We start from the raw sequence: 22,815 nt of genomic DNA, 5'->3' as shown, positions 1-22,815 counted from the left end.
AAGAATGCATTGAGAGAAAGATCGGAACTTCTAAACAAGTGACGCTTAGAGGAAAACCTTATGAAATAAAGAACTTAGCTTGTTTCAAGGAGAAATTGATCGTAATATTTGTGCTAATCCATTTAAAAACGTTAAATTTAATTGTTTTTCTTTTGAAGTTAATCTAGTTCTTTTATATCCACGCTCTACAAATTTATTGTTTGGGCCTTTAGCATTCGAACCCAATACGGGTTTGGGATCGTTACAAATTGAGTCCTTACAATTAGCGCCGTTTGTGGGAAGAGCTTGTTTTGGATTAAAAGAAATTCGGTTCAACGTTCATGATGGAGGAAGCAGGTCCACATCACTACGCAGCAGGACCACATCAGGTAGATGCCAACCTACACCAAACAGAGTCAAGAGGCTCCCAGCATGGTAATTTGCACCGGAGTCCCGAATGGAGAGAAGGCCGTGAGGGGAGTGTGCGCACAACTCATACCACCAAAAGTCGCTCTCGTGGGAAGAGTCATGTTTCCCATGCAAAAAATGACAGGAATTTGCAACGTGAGATTGACGAGTTGAAAAGAGAGTTGCAACATGCCCGGCGGGAACGTTCCCCACCTTGCTCCGAACCATCATTCGAGGAGACGGATGGAGCTAGTTATAGGCGAAGATCCAGAACTCCGCTTAGTGAGACTTTTTCCTATGAAGAGGAGCACAACCATCGACATAGGTATAAAAGCCCACCTAGCAGGGGTTTGAGGAACAACGCCATGAACAAAGCGTTAAGCCAAGTCTCCAAATCACCCTTCACAAGGAATATAGAAGATGCGATTCTTCCTCGGCGATTCCACCAGCTTACATTCACCCTATATGATGGCCGGTCAGACCCAGTAGAACACGTTAGCCATTTTAGCCAAAAGATGGCTATCTACTCTAGGGATGAGGCCTTGATGTGCAAGGTCTTTCCATCAAGTTTGGGTCCGGTGGCGATGAGATGGTTTAACGGTTTAAGGGCCAACTCTATTGAGTCCTTCAAAAAGCTTACTCGGGCTTTTGGCACTCGATTTATCACTTGTAGTAGGGTTTCTTGGCCTTTGGGATTCTTACTGTCTATGTCCATACGAGAGGGCGAGACTCTCAAAACTTATTCAGATAGATACTGGGAAATGTTTAATGAAATAGAGGGAGAGCACGATGATGTGGCCATAAGTACTTTCAAGGCTGGTCTTCCAACCGAGCATGATTTAAGAAAATCTCTAACTGGTAAACCTGTTACTAGTGTACACCAATTAATGGATAGGATTGACAAGTACAGAAGAGTAGAAGAAGACCAACTTCAGGGAAAAGGAAAGGCTAAGGTAATCCCTCAGGAGAGGAGGGATTTCAGGTCGGACCGTTACAATAGTAACCGACCTCGGAAAGACTTCGTTGGGCAATCAAGTTCTGCTAACACCCAGGTGGTTAATACAGTGTTTCAAGAGCCAGTACAGCAAGTATTGGAGAAGATAAAGAATGAACCATTTTTTAAATGGCCAAACAAGATGGCAGAAGAGCCTAAGAGACGCAATCCAAACCTTTATTACCACTATCATCAGGATCATGGGCACACGACGGAGGATTGCAGAAATTTATGGGACCATTTGGAGCAGCTGGTCCGAGAAGGGAAATTGAAGCAACTCTTGCATCATTCCAGTGGTAGGGTAGGCCAGGTAGGCCAGGTAGGCTCAGAGATGCGTAGGGACGCTTCTTCAAGATTCCCCCGTGGCACAATAAACGTTATTTTTGCTACCCCAGGGAGGACTGGATCTTGTCTTTCCAGGGTACTGTTGGTATTCCGACCTCTTGCTGAGGATCATTGCCAAGCGTCAAAGAGAACCAGGGTGGACATCCCCTTGATTTTGGGCTTTTCAGATGAGGACAAGATTGGAACCATACAGCCCCATGATGATACTCTGGTGGTCACGCTGAGAATTGGTGGGTACGATGTAAAAAGGGTAATGATTGATCAAGGTAGTGTTGTTAATATAATGTACCCAGATTTGTATAAGGGGCTAGGATTGAAGCCTGAGGACTTAGCAGCCTACAGTTCCCCTCTGGTGAGTTTTGATGGAAGGATGGTCGTTCCAAAAGGACAGATCAGACTACCTGTGCAAACCGGTATGGATGTGGTAGAGGTGGACTTTATTGTTGTAGATGTTTTCTCTCCATACACGGCTATTATGGGCAGAACTTGGCTTCATATCCTAGGAGCAGTCTCATCTACTCTACATCAGAAAGTGAAGTACCCATCTGGGGGCCAAGTATTGGAGATAGTAGGAAGCTAGGTTGCAGCTCAACAGTGCCTAGTAGCAGCTATACAACATCGGCCAGAGGCGGAGACCTCAACTACAGCCGATAATGAATTATAGCAATTAAAACCCCCAGCATTACCCTTAGATGGATTAGCGGACGAGGTAAAGTGTGAAGATTTGGAGAGGGTAATTGTTGCTGATGATCCAGAAAGATTTTTCCAGGTTGGGGCTAAGCTGCCTTTGCAAGAGAAGGAGCGATTGCTAGAATTCCTCAAAGAAAATGTAAATGTGTTCGCATGGAGCCCATATGAAGCCCCGGGTGTAGATCCGAACTTCATTTGTCATCGACTCAACGTGAATCCCTCTGTTATTCCGAAAAGACAGCCACCTCGGCGACCATCAAAAGAGCACGCCGAAGCTGTCAGAAGTGAGGTGGCCAAGCTTAAGCAGGCTGGGGCTATCAAAGAAGTTTTTTACCCTCAATGGTTAGTTAATACGGTGGTGGTAAAGAAGAAGACAAGAAAGTGGCGAGTGTGTGTAGACTTCACGGGCCTCGATAAAGCTTGTCCCAAGGATCCTTTTCCCATGCCGAAGATAGACCAGTTGGTGGATGCAACCGTTGGTCATCCTCGGATGAGTTTTTTGAATGCCTTTAAGGATACCACCAAATACCGCTAGCGTTGGATGATCAAGAGAAGATGGCATTTGTCACCCTTACTGGAAATTATCATTATAAAGTGATGCCCTTTGGTTTGAAAAATGCAGGATCTACCTATCAACGGATGATGACTAAAATGTTCGAACCGCAACTGGGCAGAAAAATTGAAGTCTTTATCGATGATATGGTAGTGAAGAGTAAAGTGGTGTTTGAGCATGTAGAGGATCTTACGAACATTTTTGGAATACTGAGAAAGCATAAGCTACGTCTGAATGCTTCAAAGTGTTCCTTTGGTGTAGGCTCCAGGAGGTTCTTGGGGTATATGGTGACTCATAGAGGAATTGAAGTAAACCCAGATCAGATTAAGGCCATCAACGATTTACAAGCACCTCGGAATCCAAAAGAGGTGCAGAAACTGACTGGAATGACTGTTACTTTGAACCGATTTATCTCCAGGTCGGTCAAGAGGTGTCGTCCCTTTTTCCTTCTACTGTATAAGTGGAAAGGATTTGAATGGACCAAGGAGTGTGCTGTGGCGTTTCAGCAGTTGAAAGAGTACCTATCCAGGCCGCCAATCATGTCTAGTCCTGAGGTGGATGAGGTGCTGTTTGCTTATCTGGCAGTTGCCCCTCATGTAGTTAGTTTTGTCTTAATACAAGAGGACAGCGGCGTCCAAAGACCAGTTTATTACGTAAGTAAGTCTCTTCATGAAGCCAAGGTGAGATACTTATCATTGGAAAAGGCCATCTTGGCGGTGGTCCATGCAACACGCAAACTTCCACATTACTTTCAGGCTCATACTGTGGTTGTCTTAACCCAGTTACCTCTCAAGTCCATACTTAGAAGTGCTGATTACACTGGGAGAATTGCTAAGTGGGGCACAATCCTAGGTGCTTTCGACATCAAGTATATGCCTCGCACCCCTATGAAAGGCCAAGTCCTTGTCGATCTGGTAGCTGAGTTCGCCGAGTGTCCAGAAGAAGCTAACATGAAGCAAAGTGACATGGATGAAAAGTCGGTTGGTCTGATATCCACACAAGGCGGTTCCTCCTGGAGGGTATATGTGGACGGAGCAGTAAACCAACGGGGGGCAGGAGTAGGGCTAGTTTTGATATCCCCTGAAGAGATCATCATTGAGAAATCCTTGAGGTTGGGATTCTTGGCTATTAACAACGAAGCAGAATACGAAGTTTTGTTGATGGGAATAAGTATGGTCCAGAAAATGGGTGGAAAGGTAGTAGAATTATTCTCGGATTCAAGATTGGTAGTCGGCCAAGGGAAAGGAGAACTGAAAGCCCGAGATCCAAGAATGCAGGGGTATTTGAGTCAAGTTAGGCGTATGCAAACGAAATTTGAGTCTTTCGACTTGTCGCATATCCCCCAAGGTGAGAATATCCACGCCGATTCCCTGGCAACCCTTGCCACCTCTTCAACACGGAGTTTTCCTCGAGTGATAATCGTAAAAGATTTGTATACCCCCACCCTACCAGAAAAGGACGTTTTTCAGGTTCATCAAGTCGGTCTAGCGCTGAGCTGGATGGATCCCATATTGAAATTCCTCGAGAGGGACATCTTGCCCGAAGCGAAAATAGAAGCTGAGAAAATACGGAGGAAAGCTCCTCGGTTTTGGTTATCCGAAGACAAAAAGTTATACAAACGGTCCTTTTCTGGGCCGTACCTACTTTGTGTACATCCCGAGATGTCAGAGTCACTCCTAGAGGAGCTGTATGAAGGCATTTGTGAAAGTCATATAGGGGGAAGGTCCCTATCACACCGGGTCATTACTCAAGGATATTGGTGGCCAAATATGCAGAAGGAAGCGCAAGAGTATGTTAGAAAATGTGACCAATGTCAAAGGTTCGCTCCAAACATCCACCAGCCTGGAGGAATTCTCAACCCTCTGTCCAGCCCTTAGCCTTTTGCTCAATGGGGGCTAGATATTGTCGGCCCTTTTCCTAAAGCCTTAGGAAACAAAAAGTATCTACTGGTCGGCACAGATTATTTCACTAAATGGGTTGAAGCTAAACCTTTGGCTAACATCAGAGACGTAGATGTTAAGATATTTATCTGGAAGAATATTGTCACGTGATTTGGAACTCCGCTCACTCTTGTCTCGGATAACGGCTTTCAATTTGATAGTAAGGCCTTCAGGCAATACTGTTTAGACTTAGGTATAAAGAATAGATATTCCACTCCGACCTATCCTCAAGGGAATGGGCAAGTTGAAGTTGTTAATAAGGTAATAGTCAGCGGACTTAAGAAGAGGCTGGATGACGCAAAAGGAAAATGGGTGGAGGAACTGCCACATGTTCTTTGGACCTATTGAACAACGCCTCAACGATCAACAGGAGAGACTCCTTTTTCCATGACCTATGGAGCCGAGGCCATCATCTCTCTGGAAACTAGATTCCCAACGTTAAGGACTAGTACATTTTCCTCGGACAATAACGATGGGATGTTGGAAAAAAGTTTAGACCTGATCGAAGAGCGAAGAGAGAATGCAATGGTCCAATTGGCTTACTACCAGTATAAACTCAAGTAAGGCTATGATACTTATGTAAAGCTGAGACCGTTAGCAGTAGGACATCTGGTGTTGAGGAAAGTTCTGGGAACCACCAAGAATCCAGCTTAGGGAAAATTGGGGTCTAATTGGGAAGGGCCTTATCGGATTACTTCAGTAGCCGGAATAGGAGCCTATTATCTGGAAGACCTAGATGAAAAAGCTGTACTCCATCCTTGGAATGTAAATAATCTCAAGAGGTATTATTATTAATAAAAGTAGTCTAGTTTGTGTTTTCCTTTAATTTATGCTGATCATGCATCTTGTGTTTCCAAGTCTAATGACATCTATTGAAGTATTAAACAGAAACTAAGTTATGTCAGGTCCTCAGACCACAAACTTAGTGGAAATTAATGCCCTATGACATCTATTGAAGTATTAAATAGAAACTAAGTTATGTCAGGTTATCGGACCACAAACTTAGTGGAAATTAATATCCAATGGCATCTTGTGAAGTATTAAATATAAACTAAGATATGTCAAGTCCTCAGACCACAAACTTGGTAGGAATTAGTACCCTCTGAAATCTATTGGGTCACTAAGTGGGTTCCTTAGAAACCAATACAACCTCTTGTTGTTAAAATGCTAGGGCCACTTGGGCTTATACATTCCAGGATAACAAATTTTCAAATATCGTCCTAAGATCATAGGATGTTTAATTACCCATTGAAGATATAAACCCCACTAAGCCTATGAACATCATCCAAGGTATAACTGAAGTACTTTAGACTCAACTTTATCCAACTTTTGAACATTCCCTTAAGTTTCAATTTATTAGAAGGAATACATATGTATCCAAAATGTCTCCCTGAGACCTCATAGTATTAATGTTTATCACCCATTTTTAATTGCCAATTGTTAATGTTTATAAATTATTTTTTCTCTTGCAAACGAAAGATAGTCAAAATGAATCCATTCAAATTAAGATAACACAGTGAACAAGTACAAAAATAAGATAAAATAGCAACAACAATAAGCAAATAAACATAAATATCCTTACAAAAGTCCTAATCAAATTACAAAATAAGTCCTATTTTTTCAACTTAATTTGGAGCTTGGGAGCTTGGTTGGCTGATTTATCTGCCTCCGAGGTAGTGACTCCCTCTTTATCCTTAGTAGCTCCCCCAGTTGGCATGACTGTGGAAGCCAAATCCTGTTGAAAGCTTTGAGAGGCCACCTTTGCCTCAGAAGCTGCTGCAGTCTTGTCTAAGGAGGCTTCTGGAGGGGCATTATTCTCTTTAGTTAGTTCTGGTTGGCCAGGAGGAGGAAGACTTGGAGGCAAAACCTCCTGATTAGGATTAGTGGATAAGGGAGTGTCTTCAGCTTGATTGGATGGAGGAGCCGAGGTGCGGATTGCTGTTGAGTAGAACACATTCTCTGCCTTCCTTAATTCGGATGAAGCCTCAACCCCAGCTCGGTTAAGGGCTTCATCCCAAGTTTGGGCGTAGTAGATGCGGCACACCATCGACACCTCTACCCTTAGTGTCTCCTCCGTCTCAGCCACCCCGATTTCGTAGCCTTTCTGTTCGGCCTCATTCGTTGCCTGTTCGGTCTCGGCCTTTGCTCTCTCAGCTTCCTCCCTGGACTTTTCAACTTGCTCCCTCAATTTTTGGGTTTCCTCCAAGTGCTTCTTAAGGACTGCAACTTGCTTCCGGACAGCCTTTAATTCTGCATTTGCTTCACGCAAGCGCTTTCCCTGGTCCTCGGCTTGCTTTTGGAAGCCTTCCAAGGCCGAGTCAGCGCTTTTGTGAGCTTGCTCCTCAGCGGCTAATTTCTTCTTCGCAGTCGCCAAGTCTTGCTCTAATATTGTCAGAGCTTGTACAACCGACGCTTGTTTCTTCCTTTCATCGTCTAGCTGACTGTAGCAGTTATTGAGCATCTCATTCAGTTTAAAAGTGTTTTGGATAACCTAAAAGGAAGAAATTAGCACTATAGTCAATAAAAAGTGTACATCAATGAGTAATGATCACAAAAAGAAAAAGAAGAGAGTTAGCACTATACCATTCCCAAATATCTTTTGTTATTGAGGATGAGTCATTCTTCCTTGCATTCTTTATTTCGGCCATGTCCTTTAGGAGCAATAAAGCCTCCTCTATAGCCGAGGCTATGTGACACCCAACGCCACCGTTGAAGTCCCTAATAGATGCATCATCTCGTAGTGGCTCCCTACCGTACATAGGTGCTGGCAACCATGCTTGTGGCTCAGGAGGTTGAATGTCAGACCTCTCCTGGCCATGCTGAGCAGGGTGGCTAGTTTTCTGCTGCTTTGTAGCTCGCTGGGCATCCTCCTCCCGGGTCGGATGGGACTTTCCAGCATCCACTACATTCTTCCCTTTCAGCTCCCTGCACATTTTCAACTCGGCAGTATCAGTTCTGACCGGCTGGGGAGGTTGATGAGGAGTAGGAGGAGGAGACCTGGTGGGAAGAGAAAGAATCTGGGATTACGTTGGTTTTCCCGGCGCATTCTTCCCAGGCTGATTCTCAATCAACTCCATTAGACTTCTTTGGGGCTTCCTTTGTATTCCCATCTCATCAAGATCTTCCTTGGAGCGTATAGGTTGATCAAAAATTCCAAAGTCGTCCGAGGAATCTGAGAGTTCTACAACTTCTTCTTCTTCTTCTTCCTCTTTCTCTTTTACTTCCCCTTCCCTGAGGACAGGCTGGGATGAAGAGGCTCCTGTTGAGATGGCGGCCATAAAAAGAGGCTTAGTGCGGGAGGTGTTCTTAGGAAGTGGAATACCTTCTGGAACGACGAACCCCTTGTAGGCAACACTAATACGGTGAAGCCAAGGATCACGGGCTCTGATCACGCACTTCGGCGCTTGGAAAGCAAACGAGAGGGGGGTGTATCCGAGGATTAAATGGGCTGCTCGGAGTTGGCCGTCAGTTTCGTTCACGTATGTCTCGGCTTTCAATACCCTGTCCAAACTTGCTTTGTTGACTAAGCTAAGTCTGGGCTTGGTGGAACGTTTATCTGCAGAATCATTGAATTGAAGTGAAGCATCGTTAGAGATAAGAATACTAAGACTCAAAACAAACAAAAAAAAAGAAAAGAAAGGGGAAAATACGTATATATAAACCAAACGTTGTGAATCTATGACTGCATTCCCACTTGGTTCTCCTTCCTCCATGGGGCATGACAGACCATCATGCCATTCCCCATAAAAGATAAGGAAATTCTCCTTTAAGTTCTTGTTTGAAGTGGGAAGGCATTGAATTAGTCTCACCGCGGGATACCTCAACTTGAGATAGTATCCCTGCCCCTTTAAATGGTGGAGGTTGTACACCCAATTCATGTCGTGATGGGTCAGGTTTAGGTCCATTCTCTCATTCAAGACTTTTATACTTCCCAGGACCCTAAACATGTTTGGGGCACACTGAGTTGGGGATAACCTAAAGAACCTAAGATAGTTCCTAGTAATCTTACCCATGGGGATGGTCATCCCGCCTTCTATGAAGGTAATTATGGGAATGACCACTTCCCCGGTTCTTCTAGCACCGGCCCATTCCCCCTGGGCTGCATACCTCACACCCACTATTGAGGGGATCCTGTATTTAGCGCAGAAATTTCTCATACCCTCCTCGGACTCAACTAGACATCGAAACTTACCCTCTTTCCCCATTTTTCTAAAGGGTTTAGTAGAGAAATTAACGAGTTTAAGATGAAAGCTGTAAAGGTTTTGAGAAGACTTACAGGTTTAAAGAGGGTCCTCAGACAAGATTTTAGTATTTGTAGATGCCCAGTAAAACGACAAAAAGGAAGAAAAGACAGGTTCAGTGTATGAGCTCTAGAATTGTGTGATCACTGAAGGTAAGAAAGAGAATTGATTTAAGAATTCCTTTATAGTCGTGCAGAAGTGGGAAAGTTCCCACTCGCAAAACGAGACAGACCCCCTACCGTTCGGTTTACATCTTACCGTTGAATGTGGGAGACAGGGGCGTCGCCAAAATTTAATGCTGCCTCGCTCGGGTCGTTGAAGCGTCAAGAGCATACCCAAAACGTAAAAGGAGATGGGCTTATGACATCAAAATCAGTCTTTTCTCCCGAGGAGTCGAAAAGCAATATTTTGAGGGGCTATTGTGGGGGTCGATTAATCAATAATTATTAAAACCGAGCTAACTGGGCCTGTGGCCCATCCGAGGACGTAAAACCGTCCGAGGAGGCCCATATAAGGTTATTAGGGGAACCAAATGAAAAGAGGAGTAAATATCACATGAGATGGGTCCAGTATTCGTCCGAGGACAAAATCCTTCTCGGCAATATGTGTCCGAGGATGACTTGAACACCATATTATTACAAACACATTTCAGAGCTACATTACCACTAAAGGTGGGACATGGGACCAAGGGTAAGAAAGAAAAGATCAAACAAATATCTTTAATAACTGCTGCCTCCGCATTAATTGCCTCTCAACCAACTCTCTGGCCGCATTAATGTGGAGGTGATGCCTGAACAGTGATGAAGCAGCCTTATAGCTGCTGGTTGAAGGTTTCAGGAAGTGTTGGATGGGACAGGAAGGGATCCCCCGAATCCAACCTACACGTGTGTGGTGAAGATGACACCAAGAGGGCAGTATATAACATGGAAGAATGCATTGAGAGAAAGATCGGAACTTCTAAACAAGTGACGCTTAGAGGAAAACCTTATGAAATAAAGAACTTAGCTTGTTTCAAGGAGAAATTAATCGTAATATTTGTGCTAATCCATCTAAAAACGTTAAGTTTAATCGTTTTTCTTTTGAAGTTAATCTAGTTCTTTTATATCCACGCTCTACAAATTTATTGTTTGGGCCTTTAGCGTTCGAATCCAATACGGGTTTGAGATCGTTACAAATTGAGTCCTTACAGAATATAAATTTTAGATTTTTATATTAAAAATATTAAAAAATGTCGAGTTACAAATTTTTTACTACATTTTTTTCTTCACTATCCTCTTAAAATAAGAAGAATTTAAAAATGGATATGCCAATTTAGATACTGTTGTTTAGGTATTGTAATTTAGGGTTTTTAATTAATTTTTTAAATATAGTTTCTTAATTAAATTTAATAATGTGATTTATTGATTAATGTAACAAATTTATATGACTTAATAGTCAATGCATTTTTTTTTATGTATGTATATAATTAATTTTGTAGAGTATAGGTTAAAGAACTAAGTTTAGATGAGTTGAGCAATGACTTGCATGGAATTGAGGAACAAATAGACAAGAATAAAAACTATTATGGTCAAAAGACCTCTGTCCGAGGAGACTTAGGATTTTATTTACGAGTACAGATCACCACATTAGGGTTCTTTTGCATGCTACAGTATTATCCATTTTCTTTCTCGCTCCCTACTTCATGGGGGCTTCTTTACATTATATAGGCTCTTTCTGATCATCTGGGTCTTACACTTGTTGATCATCTGGACCTCCACTTGAGCACCCATCCCATCAGACACCCCTTTCAGTCCTTTGTGAGTTGCGGCAGCCAAGGCAACACTGTTCAAGGGTCTTCTCCACATTAATGCGGCTAGAAAAGCAGTTGCAATGTATTTAATGTGGAAGTGACAGCCTTTCCTTAGATATTTTGAGTTTTCTTCTCTTTCACGTGTTCAGGGGGCATACTTCAACTGCTTGAATATACACTTGGTCTGGGTTTGCCGTTTTCAATAAGAAGTTCCTCCTCGGACATTCTTCCCTTTGTTTCCCAATGATGAGGCTTGTAAAGTAGATCACCTAAGTCATGTTTCTCTCCTCGAACTTGTTAGTGTTCTCGGACAAGGCCCAAGGCCCAATACATTATTTTGGGCCATAGTCTCCACAAAAGCAATCTATATTTCAAGAATAAATAAATAAATGTGAGAGATATAATATATATTTTTTTAATTCTATTATTCTTGAAAGAAATCTCTCAAGTTCACTAGAGGAAAAACTGGACAATACTTTTTATTTTTCAATATTTTTATAATATATTTATTCAATATAACTTGAGTTGCGTCTAGTGTTTCGGTACATTAGACTTCACAGACGTGACTTTGTGTTTAAAAATAAAAACACGTTAGATTTGTAATTAATATTTTGTTTGTTTTGTTGTAAAATATTTTTAGGTATTTAATATGACTTGTAAAATATTTGAAGCACAAACTACCAAAATCGATTGTTTAGCTACTAGAGCTGGCAGTCTGGCAGCTTGTGTTAGTGGTCTGGTCGTCAAAACTACTATTTGGCGACCTGACCAATGACCCAACCACCAGATGGAATGATTGCCATTGTGTATTTCTATTAAAAAAAAAAAAAAACCATGTTTTTTAATGTTAAATGTTTTACAAAATTTTACAAAAGATTTTATGATTAACGGAAAAACAATTTTTAGGTTTAAATTGATTGATCCAAATTTACTGTGAAACAACAAAACATATGTGTCATGTTTGTGTCACGTTGAATGCAAGAGAGCACTAAACACCATAATTTTACAAATTGGATCAAATTAGCCGGTTGAACTAGGTACTAATTTGGTCTAGTAAAAACTCTTAAAACAGTAAAAAATTAGCCAAAATTGGTTTAAAAAGAAAAAAACCTAGTTTTTAAAACCATGATGCTAAACACGGCACATCACATACGCATGTATAAAAATAATTACAAGTCCAATGCATGAAAGCACTAAACACGAGATGACACATACACAACACGTGTTTAGACGTTTCGCGTCTCATCCAATACATTGCATCCACGTTTCTCCCATTCCAATATATTCTTACCCGTACAAATTGGCCAACACAATAATACATGCTAGAATTTGGTGCTGGAAATTCAAAGTTGAAAACCTCTGGGGCCCGTGGGCAGTGTCATTTCTAAGTAAGTAGTACGTACTAAGTAGTAACACAGTCAGGAATCGATTCCATTGGACACTGTAAACACTTTAACAGACCTACGCGCCAGTGATCGCGTAGCTCTCGCTCTCGCTGTACCCAACACTCTCTCCTTCTTACTTTGCTTCTTGCGTTAGTGAACTCGGAAGCGTCAGAACTGAAATGAACTGAACCGAATTACTCAGCTCCTTCACTTATCTGACTACTGTGGCAGCGTGTGTTCTCCACGCGCTGCCTCTCTGCCTCTTCAGTTGCTTCGCTCTCTCGCCGATCAGGTACGCCGCGGACCACCGCACTCACATGCACTCTCACCCCGCTCTTTCAATTTTGTTTCGGTTTTCATTTCCTGCATGCATGGTATCAACCAAATAGGGTTCGCGTTCGCTTCCATTTTCCTTCAATTGAATTCGAAATTTTCTTCCTTTCGTTTTCAATTTTGTTTGGTTTCTGAGAAAACGAAAGAAAAGGGGAAAAAATAGAAGGAAACAAGTCTTTCGTTTGGTGAAGATTTAAGTGTAGTTAATTCTCTTCTTGAGAGTAGTTTGTACTTGCCCATAAAAATGATCGAAATGTTTCTTAGCTATGAATTATGCACAGAACTTAATTTTAGGGCAATTTTTTTTTTTATTTTTTTTATTTTTGAATTTGAACACGAACCTCTCTGTTGAAAACACTAGGAGATGCCAGTTGATATACAAGGCTATTTGTAAATTGTTGATAATTTATTCTTTACAATTCTTTGTGCTTCTTTTCTGGTTATTATGACATGAAGTAGTTTTTTTGAGTAAAATATCATTACTTAAAAAATAGAAAAAAAAAAGGGAGGTCAAATTGCACTTTGCTCCCTTAACAATGGTGAAGTTGTAATGTCCTCTGAATTTCCCCATTAACTATAGGTAATAAGCATTTTGTGCCTGCCCGTTTGGTCTGTCAGAAGTTTTTTCTGTTTTTTTTTTTCTTGTTAAATTTGATGAAAATCATAACAACATGGGATAAAGTTTTTATTAGCCATGGTTAAGGGGGGATGTTGAACACTTTTGAAGATTAAGGGGAACATTAGAATTGCACCATAATCAAGGGGATAATAGTGCAATTAACCTATGAGTGAAACTTAGGTACAAATCCTTAGCTGTAGTAAATTAAGTTTCCCAAATAATTTCAAACACATAACTGCATTGAATTCAAATGTCATTGGAAAAGATAACATAATTTGTGTTTTATTGGTCAATGCAACCATGTGTTTGAATTTAACTGAGGAACCTAATATATTGCACTTAAGTTTTGCCCTTAACCTATATAACCAAAATTAGTGAAGTAATTCACATTCATAAGCGAAAATTACATGATAGGCTAAAAGATATGGAAATTGCTGCTTTCAGAGTAATTGAAATTTTATATTTACATTGATTTTGGTTTTCTTTTGTTTGCAGGCTGATTTTGTTGCTTATTATTTTGCAAACATTTTGTCAGAGGCTTAATTGGTGCAATTTTTGGTGGATTGCTAACAATTCTTTATAAGAATTGTTGCATTTGTTTTATCTTGACATGGTATGTGTCTAAGTTTTAGTGATAATCTTTGTCCTTAGGGATAGTTGAATGCATTTGTATATTCACACATGAATTCTATAGGATTCCTCGAATTCAAATGCTGAGAAAGCAATAGTGCCAAAGGAAGAGATCTTGGACTTTGAGTTACCACCTGAACCCTTGTACTCAAGGCATGTTGGGGTATGGCCTTTTCTTTTTAAATTGTTGATGAATTTCTACACCTTTTATTTGATCTAATGGTAGCAAAATTGTTTGAGATTTGTGTTTGTTGTATCTCCAATTATTTTTTAATAACTCCAACTATCCTTTTCTTGAGCAAGTTTTTTCAGTCTTCTGAACTGAATTAATTGTCACATCCTTGCTTTTTTAACCTCTCAAAACCCAAATATATAGTAACTTTGGGAGTTGGACTTAGAGACTTAGCGCATGAGTAATTTGCTCCTTAACATTCCTTATTTTTTTACTATTCCAGGACAATGTTGCAAGTTCATCAGGAAGCAGTATAAAGTCATTCTTTATTGGAATGGGATTCTTACCCTCTCTTGTTGACAAAGTGATTGAGGAAAAGGGTATGTCATGTGTAAATGTAAACTTTGTTATGTTTTGTCTTATTTGGAAGTGGGTAGGTGTTGGTAGGGCGAAAAATGGCAATGTAATATACTAGGATAGGAGTAAAGCTGCACTAATGCACATCAAAATTTGGGCCCCCATGGCTTCACCAGCATCCTTAAGACACCTTCTATGTATAGTTTTTTATCATATGTTTTGTTTTAAGGTCTAAGTGTTCACCATCGTGAACATGATGTCCTTTTTATGAAATAAATCTTTGATTACCTATCAAAAAAAAAAGTTTCGAGTTTACAAAATTGTAATGATATACCAATGTCTTGACCAAGATATTTATTCACGAGTTTTTTTCTCTAATATTTAGGTGAAGAGAATGCTGATTTGTTGTTGGAAACTCTCATTGCATATTCTGTAAGTAAACAAATAATTTCTTTACCAATGCTGATTTTTCTCTAATATTTAAGCACACTATACTTTCTAGTTTTTATGTGTATAGGTAGGAGAGCTTTGAAATTGGTATGAACAGCTCTATTGCTGTTTCGTGTTTCGACAGAACCTGTTTCACCTTTATGGATAAAATAATGAATTTTTTTATGAGTCCATTTTGTTAAGCTGACATGTCTAGTTCACAAAGTAGTAGATATTGAACTTTTTTTCTAGGATGGGGAGAAAATCTTTGTGGATTTCAGTAATTTGGTGATTGACCAAGTGTGTGTTAGTGTCGTAGTGGCCCAACCAAATAATAATCAAGCAATTTGATTATTTCAGTTCACTATGATAAATCTTACAGGTCTAGAAGCCAATTTAATTACTCTTTACTTTTCACTCATCTGTTGAGCAATTGTTCTGATATTTGCTACAGAAGTTCTAATGGGCAATAGTTGACCTTTTTTGGAATGAAACAGGATCTTCAAAAATCGAATTCTGAGTCATCAGATTCTTTAGATAGCTTGTTTGATGACAAGGAACCTTGTAGCCCAGAAATTGCAACTCCAACAGTTGTTCAACCAAAAGAGGTAACCTACTTGCTGCCATAGTGCTATCATCTGGTTCGTGTGATCATTTTTTTTTTCCTTTGTTATGTAATCCTGAAGGACTCAAATTAGGGGGTACTGCAAATTTTTTTATGTGATTTATTTTAAAAAGTCAATTGAACTATCTTGGAAACCTAGATTGCTAACCTGGGGAATACTGTGGTTGGCTTTGGATTATAATTTTTCCTTTTTGATGTGGGGAGGGAGGAAGAGGTCAATGCTTTTTTCTGTTCCTTTTTTGCTGCATGTTATTTGGCATAATCTTCAATCTCTGGCAGGAGCCTGATGTACATAATGGATTTGGTGATGACAAAAGAGCATCCTTACTGATGATGAATTTCTCTATAAATGAAGTTGCATTTGCAATCGATAAGCTTGGTAGGTATAAATTTGTGAAATCTTCATTTTTAAAAGGTATAAATGTGTGAAATCTTCATTTTTAAAATCTCACTCTCAATCTCTCAGTTGGGGTGTTGGGGGATTGTTTAAGTTACTGTTACTGTAGGGGGGTAGAAATACACATTTGAGTGCATGTTACTGGCGTTACAATGAGACTTGTATTTTGAAGTTGCTTTTGATATCAAAACAGTAAATTTAGAGTCAGCATATTGTATTGTACCTGTTGATGGATACATTTTGGGTTTTTTATTTTATAATTTTAATATTTATTATTATTATTTTTTTAATAAATGTTTCAAACTTTAAGATACATCTGTGTGATTGGTTTACAATTGAGACTTATTTTTTGCATAGATGAGCCTAAAAAATTTACTTGTTGTGGCCTATAATTATTTTGCAATGTACTAGTGTGAAACCGCAGAGAGATCTTGCTATAAAAGTGGGAGGTATGATAAATTACATATGGTTTAGTGTGTGTGTGGCTTGCCTTATTTGGCTGGGTACTACTTTTTAAGCCTCACTTTTTTCTAGGTACAAGTTATTTTTACTCAGCTTGTGTTTTAAGCCAAATCAGCCAATGAATTTAAACAGGCTCTGGTTTTGGGTTATAAATACTGACACTTTCAGGAGCCAGGAGATATGTTTGAGTCAAGGTGAAGCACTGTAGAGATATGGAAATCATGTGTCTGCTTGTCTCTTTGCAGCTTAATTGTGAAGAAAACTGTTAAACTACTAGTATAAATAGATTTGACTCAACTTTGGGACATGTCATATCAGATTTGTGTTTGTTTTCAACACTTATCTGGTTGGTACACAGTTTCTTTAAGAAGTATTGGCACTTGGCAGTACTTGGGCTATGAGACTCCATCTTGGCTTTAATTTTGCTCTTCTTCTAATATAGAAGAACTTTATTCTCTAATGGTAACTGAATTAATCAGTTTGTTCATCTCATTATCTTATGTCTCAGGTGAAGATGCTCAAATAACTGAATTAGTGGACTTCATAACTGCTGCCCAAATAGCTGAAGAGCTTGAAAAGGACGCAGATGATACAACTCAGGGGGATGAAGTTAGAAATTCAAGTGATAGCCCAATGGTAATGACATTCTTTGTGGTGCACTTTGTCTGTGGTTTGAACCCCACCTCTCTCTCCTCCACTATCTACCTATTAAAAAAAAAAAAGTTACACAACCATTGGGTTTTGAAACCACAACCTCATCCTCCACCCACTTTTGTGAGGGGAGAAAGCACCATTTGAGCTAAAGCTCTTTGGCAAGAAGTTATCCCTTAGATGACAATTTCCAAAGATGGGTTGAACAAGAAATTTGTTGACCTCAACTCAGGTCTGTTATTTCACTAGATATCCGTCGAATTTTTCTTCTCTGGTTTTGATTGGGATGCTGCAAGTACAACCCATATTAGAGTGGTCAATGTTTGCTTGAAATTTTCTTTATGTGATCTTCTAAAAAGTTATACAATAGGAAAGTAATAATAGCATGGAACATGCATATGTAACACTCCCTAGAATTTATCACTAGTTTACTGCCTTTCTTTTTGACATGTTCATAGGGGGTCACAAAGACCATTTTTCTCTCACATCTTACTATGATACCATGTTGTTATGGTTGAAATGCAGCTTAGGCTGTGTTTGGTTGCCGTAAAACGTTTTCTGGAAAATACATATTTTCCGGAAATGTTAATTTCCGGAAAAGGAAAATATTTTTGTGTGTTTGGTTGTATTTCAAAAAATTTTCCGGAAAATATTTTCTAGTGTTTGGAAAAGAAGGAGGAAAACACAAACCCAGAAAACACACAAGCCACAACCCAGAAAATACATCAAATCCGGCGAAACGCTCGTCCGACGAGCGTCCGACGAGCGGCGCTCGTCGATCGACGATCGCGATCGATCGACGAGCGCGATCGACGAACGATCGCGATCGATCGACGAGCGCGATCGACGAACGATCGCGATCGTCGATCGACGATTGCGATCGACGAACGCGCTCGTCGATCGCTCTCGTCGATCGACGAGGGACGAGCGCGCTCGTCGATCGCGATCGTCGATCGACGAGAGACGAGCGCGCTCGTCTGTGCTCGTCGATCGCGATCGTCGCTCGATCGACGATCGCGATCGTCGCTCGATCGACGATCGCGATCGTGCACCGCGCCGCTCGTCGGCGCGGTGCGATCGTCGGACGAGCGGCGCGATCGTCGATCGCGCCGCTCGTCGGCGCGATCGTCCCTCTCTCTCTCTGATCTGGGCTCTCACTGAACTGGGCTCTCTCTTTTCTCTCTCTCTCTCTCTCTCTCTCTCTTTTTCCGGAAGTCATTTGAAGTGAAAACAAAGACAGAATTCATTTTCCGTGGTCAAGGCTGAAAATTTCGGTCAACCGGAATTCAATTTCCGGAAAATAACGTTTTCCGTCACAGCCAAACGCTCCATTTTCCGGAAATTGATTTCCGGAATTCGTTTGAAGTCGAATCAAACGCAGCCTTAATGAAGAAGTATTTTCACGAACTAGAAAAATGAAATAAGTTTATTTACTTCTGTGCTTGGCACACCTTTAAGAGGGCTGTTACATAAGCATAGCTTTTATGACATTTTTTGAGAAATGAAGTGACCAATTATAAACAAGAGACTTGTGTAGTGTTTGAAACTACCTTGAGAGTAAGATGAATGAATCTCTTGAAGATCTTTGTGCCAAGTTTGGCACAATTTGTTTTCTTCTTTTTTGGCATATGAAATTACCTGTCATGTTATTTTTGGAGATTTATCACCCAATGTCCATGTTATATATGATTCAAGCAATTCCTAACAATCTAACCTTTTGATTCTCAGCATGCTAATAATGAAACCCTGTTTGGGACTATGGAGAAAACACTGCGTTTGCTTGAAATGGGTTTCTCTGAGAGTGAAGTTTCATCTGCAATTGAGAAGTACGGTAAGTAATTATATAATTTTGAATATTATCAAAACAATGCTCAACCCTATAATAAACCAAGATGAACAAGATAGCTTATTGTTTTTTGGGCGGTAGGGGGCCAAGGTCTTAATTTTGTGGAAGTACTCTTTGGACCTTCGTGCTCATTTAAATATCTTTACTGAAATCACACGTGTCTCACTCAGCCTTTCCAATTAGAATAGAACTGCATGCAAGTACAGGATGAGTTACTGTATCTGATGAGATTTGTCTGATAACTCATAAAACTCTTTGCCCTTCCAGAAATTTTGTACTTATGTATATGTACATAGATGTGTATCATATGTATTGTACACTTCAGCGTTTAACTATATAAAAAAAAAGCACATGTTAGACGATACATAGACATTTAGGTTTAAATTGTTTTTTTTTTTTTTTGGTTAAAAGTTTGTTCTTTAACTTGAATCCAACAAGTTATAATTTTTTTTTTTACAAATTTATTGGGCTACTTGATTTAGCCAAATTTAATAACATGTCCATGAGTTTTTTCACCTCCTCTCTCTTTTTTACAAAATTTGGATCACCACACTTGACACTTCACTTTCACTTTTCCAAATTTCTTTTTTATTGTGAATAAACTATTAAATGACAATATAATTGTTTTTTGTTAGTTTTGTTATAATTCCTAGAAACTAGAATGCGAAGAAGAAGCATGCAGAAAAATAAGAAAAAGTTATTGAGATAGGAGAATAAAAAGAGATGGTAAATGTTGGAGATGACGAAGATGTCAATAAAGAAATGACTTTGCAATACGATGAAAATAATGATAACATTAACTTGGACTATGGGGATGAAGTTGATTAGGCAAGATGATGATTATGATGAGAAAGAAATTATTATTTTGGCATATATCTCATGTATTATTACTTTTGAGTTTGACCAATTTGAATGTTGTTATAAATATATTTCAGTGTAGTTTATTTAGATAGCTTTGTTAAATATAATCACATAAGTGATGATTAAATTAGTCATTAGTTCAACATGTTCCCAATTTATAATGAATATACATTTTATATATGTTATCTATAATTCTTTTAAATTTTTTTATAAAGCGTCTATGAATCTTACGATACACTACCCGATACCAAAAAAATAAAAAACAAAGAAACAAAGAAAAGAAATGTATCGATTCACAATACAATTCGCATTTTGACAACTATGAGACTTTCCACAAATCCGCACAATATCCAAGCTTTTGACTGGTGCTGATTTAGTTATTTTAAGTAATAAAAAATGCTAGGCACTACATGTTTAGCTTGTTTCCAACCCTGACTTGTTGCTTATGTGCTGTATTTCAGGTTCAGAGATTCCAGTTTCAGAACTTGCTGACTCCATTTTTGCAGATCAAATTTCTAAGAGCTGTGTTGGAGGATCTGAGGTTTTAGTTCATTCTCGCAATGAAGTTATTAATTTTTAAAAGTTTTCTGAATTTAGCTTCCTATAGCTTTTTCCTGATATTGGTAGTTCTCCAGCAATAGTTCCTATTATGTGGCTTAATATTGTTTATAAACATTTTGGTTATTCATTCAAATTGGCAGCTCTATTTCGAACACCATGTTGCCCACCTTAATGTTAATGTCATAGATGGCACTCCTGGTAATATAAGGTCTATGACATGGATAACCTCACAGATTAGGGTTTCCTTCTCAGTGGTCACATACCATGTCTCCTGTGTTTTAAGCTCTCAGTTCAGTTATTCTTACTCACATTCAAATTTTTGGTGATACCTGAAAGTTCTGTACAGGTTGAGATGTGTATCATACGTTTGGTTTTTTCTGTGCATGCTATGAAATTATGGTCATATATGGTATTCTCATCTATTAGTTGGTTTACCGTTTACTAACTATAAAACTTTTTGGTGCAGTATTCCTCATATGCTTTTGGAACTGTAAAAGTGAAGACAGAGGATTATAGTTTCGATGCTGTTTCTCATTCGAGAAATATGAATGGTTCTGTATCTCATGCGAGAAATATCAACAGTGCTGTATCTCATTCGAGAAATATCAACGGTAGTGCTGTATCTCATTCGAGAAATATTAACGGTGCTGCTGTATCTCATTCGAGAAATATCAATGTTGAGCAAACCTTTAAAGGAAAAAGGCCAAAACAAGAGTCTTTTGATGACTGTCCAGATTCTGTTTCTCAGTCTAGGAATATTAATATTGGGGGAAATAGTAAGGGGAAAAGACCGAAACAGGAGAATATTGATGACTCAAGTTCTTTTGTTGACTCTACGTGGATTGAAGAAAAAGTCGACCCAAAAATCACCAGATACGGAAGGCCGAATCTATTCAGAGAAAATCCGTCCAAGAGTCTTGATAGAATGGTAGCTAAACCTCCATATTTCTGTTATGCAAATGTTGTGAATATATCTCATGACTCTTGGGCAAAAATTTCACAGTTCTTATATGCCCTTGAGCCTGAATTTGTTAATACCCAGTTTTTCTCAGCCTTGAGTAGAAAAGAAGGCTATGTACACAATCTTCCTACTGAAAATAGGCTGCACCTCCTTCCAAAGCCTCCAATGACCATCGAAGACGCTATACCACATACTAAGCAATGGTGGCCATCATGGGATACAAGGAAGCAGTTAAACTGCATCAGTTCTGGAACCAGTGGAACATCTCTGCTCTGTGATAGGCTTGGAAGGATGTTAACTGATTCTCGAGGACTGCTCTCATCTGAACAGCAGAGAGATATCCTTCATCATTGCCGGACATTAAATCTTGTGTGGGTTGGCCAGTATAAATTGGCTCCTATGGAACCTGAACATATAGAGCGTATTCTAGGCTATCCATTGAATCACACTCAAGCTGCTGAGAATAGTTTAACAGATAGGTTTCAATCACTCAAATACTGCCTCCAGACAGACACGTTGGGCTATCATCTCTCTGTGTTGAAGTCAATGTACCCAGGAGGGTTAACAGTGTTGTCATTATATAGTGGAATTGGTGGGGCAGAAATCACTTTAAACCAGCTTGGCATTCCTTTGAAAGGTGTTGTGTCTGTAGAAACCTCTGAAACAAAGAGGATGATTCTCAGAAGGTGGTGGCAAAGTAGTGGACAAACTGGGGAGTTGGTGCAGATTGAAGACATTCAGAAGCTAACAAGTAACAAGATTGAGAATCTCATTAAAAAATTCGGCGGTTTTGACTTTGTCATTTGTCAGAACCCATGCATTCACTTCCCAAGTTCTAAAATAGCTGTAGAAGATGACTCTCTCATAGGTTTTGACTTCTCACTGTTTTATGAGTTTGTTCGTGTTTTGCAACGTGTAAGAAGTATGGTGGAAAGAAACAGGTGAGTAGCTCGCATTTTTTTCCCTACTATGCTTGTTCTGGTACATCTAATTAACCAATGATCAGCAGAATTGTTCTTTGCTTGAGCTTGAGAATCTTACCATTTACCTCTGCTAGATGAATAATGCGTATTAAACCCTGTAAGCAGGAGGAATTCAAAGTAATGGAAGTAAACATAAATCATCAGTTTCATATCGAAGTCTAAAAAAAATATTTGTCTTATTTACTGAAGATAGATAGTTCATTTTAATCTTAACATAAAGCGATTTAAAACAAACGTAATTGGTGGAGGCAGAGCCTTTTCTGTGCTTGGAAAAAAAAAAAATCATATATCGCAGACTGGAGTCAGATGTTTAAAGTCCAAATGTCCGAAAGCCAATAGTAATAGCCATTGATACAACTGAAAAAACTCATGTTTTAAAAAGTTGTACATAATCTAATAAGTTAACGGAGGAAAAAAAAAAATCCTAATCCAAATACGTACTGGGAGTTAACCTTTGTATCAATAGCAGGCGTGTAGCAATTTAATGAGTGCATCCCAAAACCGAGTTTGAGATTCTTAGGCCATGCATCACCAACTCGTGCTATCATCTGGATCACAATGGCCAGCTAAACGACCTTAAATTCTAAAGAATTGTTTTCCCTTG

At 39.4% G+C, this 22,815-nt stretch overlaps 2 protein-coding genes across 3 annotated transcripts; both read left to right on the top strand.

The window, feature by feature from the left end:
* The first annotated feature begins 3,115 nt into the window (after positions 1-3,115).
* Positions 3,116-5,580, top strand: LOC115949864. Its single transcript, XM_031067132.1, has 2 exons — positions 3,116-4,664; positions 5,495-5,580. Exons 1-2 carry the CDS (start codon positions 3,116-3,118, stop codon positions 5,578-5,580), a joined length of 1,635 nt encoding a protein of 544 aa, XP_030922992.1.
* A 6,684-nt stretch (positions 5,581-12,264) lies between these two features.
* LOC115994898 (probable inactive DNA (cytosine-5)-methyltransferase DRM3) lies at positions 12,265-22,332 on the top strand. 2 transcript variants are annotated; one of them, XM_031119237.1, is made up of 11 exons: positions 12,265-12,616; positions 13,772-13,889; positions 13,971-14,069; positions 14,362-14,458; positions 14,821-14,867; positions 15,362-15,472; positions 15,769-15,868; positions 16,857-16,984; positions 18,728-18,830; positions 20,168-20,247; positions 20,734-22,332. In XM_031119237.1, the coding sequence occupies exons 2-11, from the start codon at positions 13,887-13,889 to the stop codon at positions 22,171-22,173; spliced, it is 2,208 nt and encodes a 735-aa protein (XP_030975097.1). In that variant the 5' UTR covers positions 12,265-12,616; positions 13,772-13,886; the 3' UTR covers positions 22,174-22,332. The 2 variants fall into 2 exon arrangements, with proteins under 2 accessions (XP_030975097.1, XP_030975098.1); XM_031119238.1 differs by lacking the exons at positions 13,772-13,889; positions 13,971-14,069 and having other exon boundaries at positions 12,305-12,616.
* The last annotated feature ends 483 nt before the right edge of the window (positions 22,333-22,815 follow it).

Source organism: Quercus lobata, chromosome 6 (genome assembly GCF_001633185.2).
Source record: "Quercus lobata isolate SW786 chromosome 6, ValleyOak3.0 Primary Assembly, whole genome shotgun sequence".
NCBI classification, from domain to species: Eukaryota; Viridiplantae; Streptophyta; class Magnoliopsida; order Fagales; family Fagaceae; genus Quercus; species Quercus lobata.
Note: the sequence above shows the minus strand (reverse complement) of the source record. Positions and strands in the feature narration are given on the sequence as shown.